General features: G+C 51.5%; 1 protein-coding gene across 2 annotated transcripts in view; it reads right to left on the bottom strand.

Moving 5' to 3' along the window:
- The window catches only part of dpy30 (dpy-30 histone methyltransferase complex regulatory subunit), a 9,476-nt gene that overhangs the window by 3,812 nt on the left and 3,164 nt on the right, over positions 1–2,500 (bottom strand). The window contains exons 1-2 of one of the 2 annotated variants that reach the window (XM_065960810.1): positions 1,721–1,818; positions 1,103–1,143 (exon numbers count right to left, since the gene is read on the bottom strand). In XM_065960810.1, coding sequence (XP_065816882.1) covers positions 1,103–1,143; positions 1,721–1,730 — 51 coding nt within the window. In that variant the 5' untranslated portion in view covers positions 1,731–1,818. Of the gene's footprint in view, positions 1–1,102; positions 1,144–1,720; positions 1,819–2,500 lie in introns of those variants that run through there. The other variant, XM_065960809.1, reaches the window with a different exon arrangement.

Genomic DNA, 2,500 nt, shown 5'->3' on the forward strand with positions numbered 1-2,500 from the left:
ATCCGTCCTGTTAAATGTTTGAACAGGAAGCTGTCACAATAAGAGCGCAGAGTCACAGTCCTCTGATTCGTCCTGTTAAATGTTTGAACAGGAAGCTGTCACAATAAGAGCGCAGAGTCACAGTCCTCTGATCCGTCCTGTTAAATGTTTGAACAGGAAGCTGTCACAATAAGAGCGCAGAGTCACAGTCCTCTGATTCGTCCTGTTAAATGTTTGAACAGGAAGCTGTCACAATAAGAGCGCAGAGTCACAGTCCTCTGATTCGTCCTGTTAAATGTTTGAACAGGAAGCTGTCACAATAAGAGCGCAGAGTCACAGTCCTCTGATTCGTCCTGTTAAATGTTTGAACAGGAAGCTGTCACAATAAGAGCGCAGAGTCACAGTCCTCTGATTCGTCCTGTTAAATGTTTGAACAGGAAGCTGTCACAATAAGAGCGCAGAGTCACAGTCCTCTGATCCGTCCTGTTAAATGTTTGAACAGGAAGCTGTCACAATAAGAGCGCAGAGTCACAGTCCTCTGATTCGTCCTGTTAAATGTTTGAACAGGAAGCTGTCACAATAAGAGCGCAGAGTCACAGTCCTCTGATCCGTCCTGTTAAATGTTTGAACAGGAAGCTGTCACAATAAGAGCGCAGAGTCACAGTCCTCTTTCGGACTCAGGACCTTGGTCCTCAGAGGTCCCACGTCAGTGCTCACAAAGTGGTCTGGCACCTCTCCAGCCCCCCCCAGGTCCCTCCAGCCCCCCCCAGGTCCCTGCAGCCCCCCCCAGGTCCCTCCAGGTCCCCGCAGCCCCCCCCAGGTCCCTCCAGGTCCCTGCAGCCCCCCCCAGGTCCCTCCAGGTCCCCGCAGCCCCCCCCAGGTCCCTCCAGGTCCCTGCAGCCCCCCCCAGGTCCCTCCAGGTCCCTGCAGCCCCCCCCAGGTCCCTGCAGCCCCCCCCAGGTCCCTGCAGGTCCCTGCAGCCCCCCCCAGGTCCCTCCAGGTCCCTCCAGCCCCCCCCCAGGTCCCTGCAGCCCCCCCCAGGTCCCTCCAGGTCCCTGCAGCCCCCCCCAGGTCCCTGCAGCCCCCCCCCCCCCCCCCCCAAGAGAGTCCAATGTGTACTCACAGGAGTGTGTGTCTCCATGGACTGGTCTGCGTCTGCGTGATCTGAAACAAACACAAAGGTTATTTAAGAGGGGGGTCTCTGCCCCCCCTGAAGAGGACCGGGTCAGAGGGGGGTCTCTGCCCCCCCTGAAGAGGACCGGGTCAGAGGGGGGTCTCTGCCCCCCCTGAAGAGGACCGGGTCAGAGGGGAGTCTCTGCCCCCCCTGAAGAGGACCGGGTCAGAGGGGAGTCTCTGCCCCCCCTGAAGAGGACCGGGTCAGAGGGGGGTCTCTGCCCCCCCTGAAGAGGACCGGGGACCGGGGTCTCTGCCCCCCCTGAAGAGGACCGGGTCAGAGTCTCTGCCCCCCCTGAAGAGGACCGGGTCAGAGGGGAGTCTCTGCCCCCCCTGAAGAGGACCGGGTCTTGGTTCTGGTCCGTGTTTGTCCGTTAGCATAAGACGAGGCGGTAAACTAGCTTAGCATCCCGGTCCCGGTCTAAACTAATCCCTTAACGGTTCCATATCCGGTCCGTCGTTCAAACACAACACACAAACGTTTAATCTAAACCGACAACCGGCGGAAAACAACCGGAAACACGAAGGTAACGGTTAGAAAAACATCAACGATCAACAATGAACTCACCGTCCGCCATGTTTGTTGTGGATATTTACGCAACTATGTCCGACCTAAGTGGATTCTTCTTCTACGGTTACGCAGGATAGAGTTTCCGACGTAGCTCTCACTTCCGGTTTGTGAAGGAATACTTCAAATTAAAAGCATGAACTTAAATGAGACCTAAAATTCGAATTAAATTAAGAATGTATAAATAATTCTAATAATGAAATACAAAATATTAAAGAAAAGAGAAAGACATATTAATTCAGGAGCAGGTCATCCATTTAGTATATTTATAATAATAATTAAAGATTCATTTCTTTCTTAATTCTGTAGACATTTTAAATAACACAGACTGTAATGTTTTTGAAACATGTCGTATCAAAAAGTATGAAACACGTTTAAGACCTTATTTATAACAAAAGGTTCTCCAAACCAAGCAGTAACCTCCGCTGGTGTTGAAACATGAAGCTGATGCTGAAGTGTAACATCCTGCAGTTCCTGGAGTGTCCACTAGAGGCTGGCTGCAGAAGCACAGGAAGTCACATACACACCCATTCTAAAAAGCCTGTTTTTACAGCAGAGATGAACATGTTTACAGCCTGGTTCAAAGATTCCAACCCTCACCTCGGGTCTTTACTGACCCGACCTCGGAGAAGAGGAAGAAAAGAAGAAGTGAGGCAGTAAAGTCAGAATATATTCACAGATCAATAACTCATCAGCTGAACATTTCTTTTACTAAACCGACACCTCTCCGCAATCACAGCGAGGTAGACTGAGAGCTACAATCCTATTTCACTCCAAACC

Source organism: Labrus bergylta, chromosome 1 (assembly GCF_963930695.1).
Source record: "Labrus bergylta chromosome 1, fLabBer1.1, whole genome shotgun sequence".
Classification (NCBI taxonomy): Eukaryota; Metazoa; Chordata; class Actinopteri; order Labriformes; family Labridae; genus Labrus; species Labrus bergylta.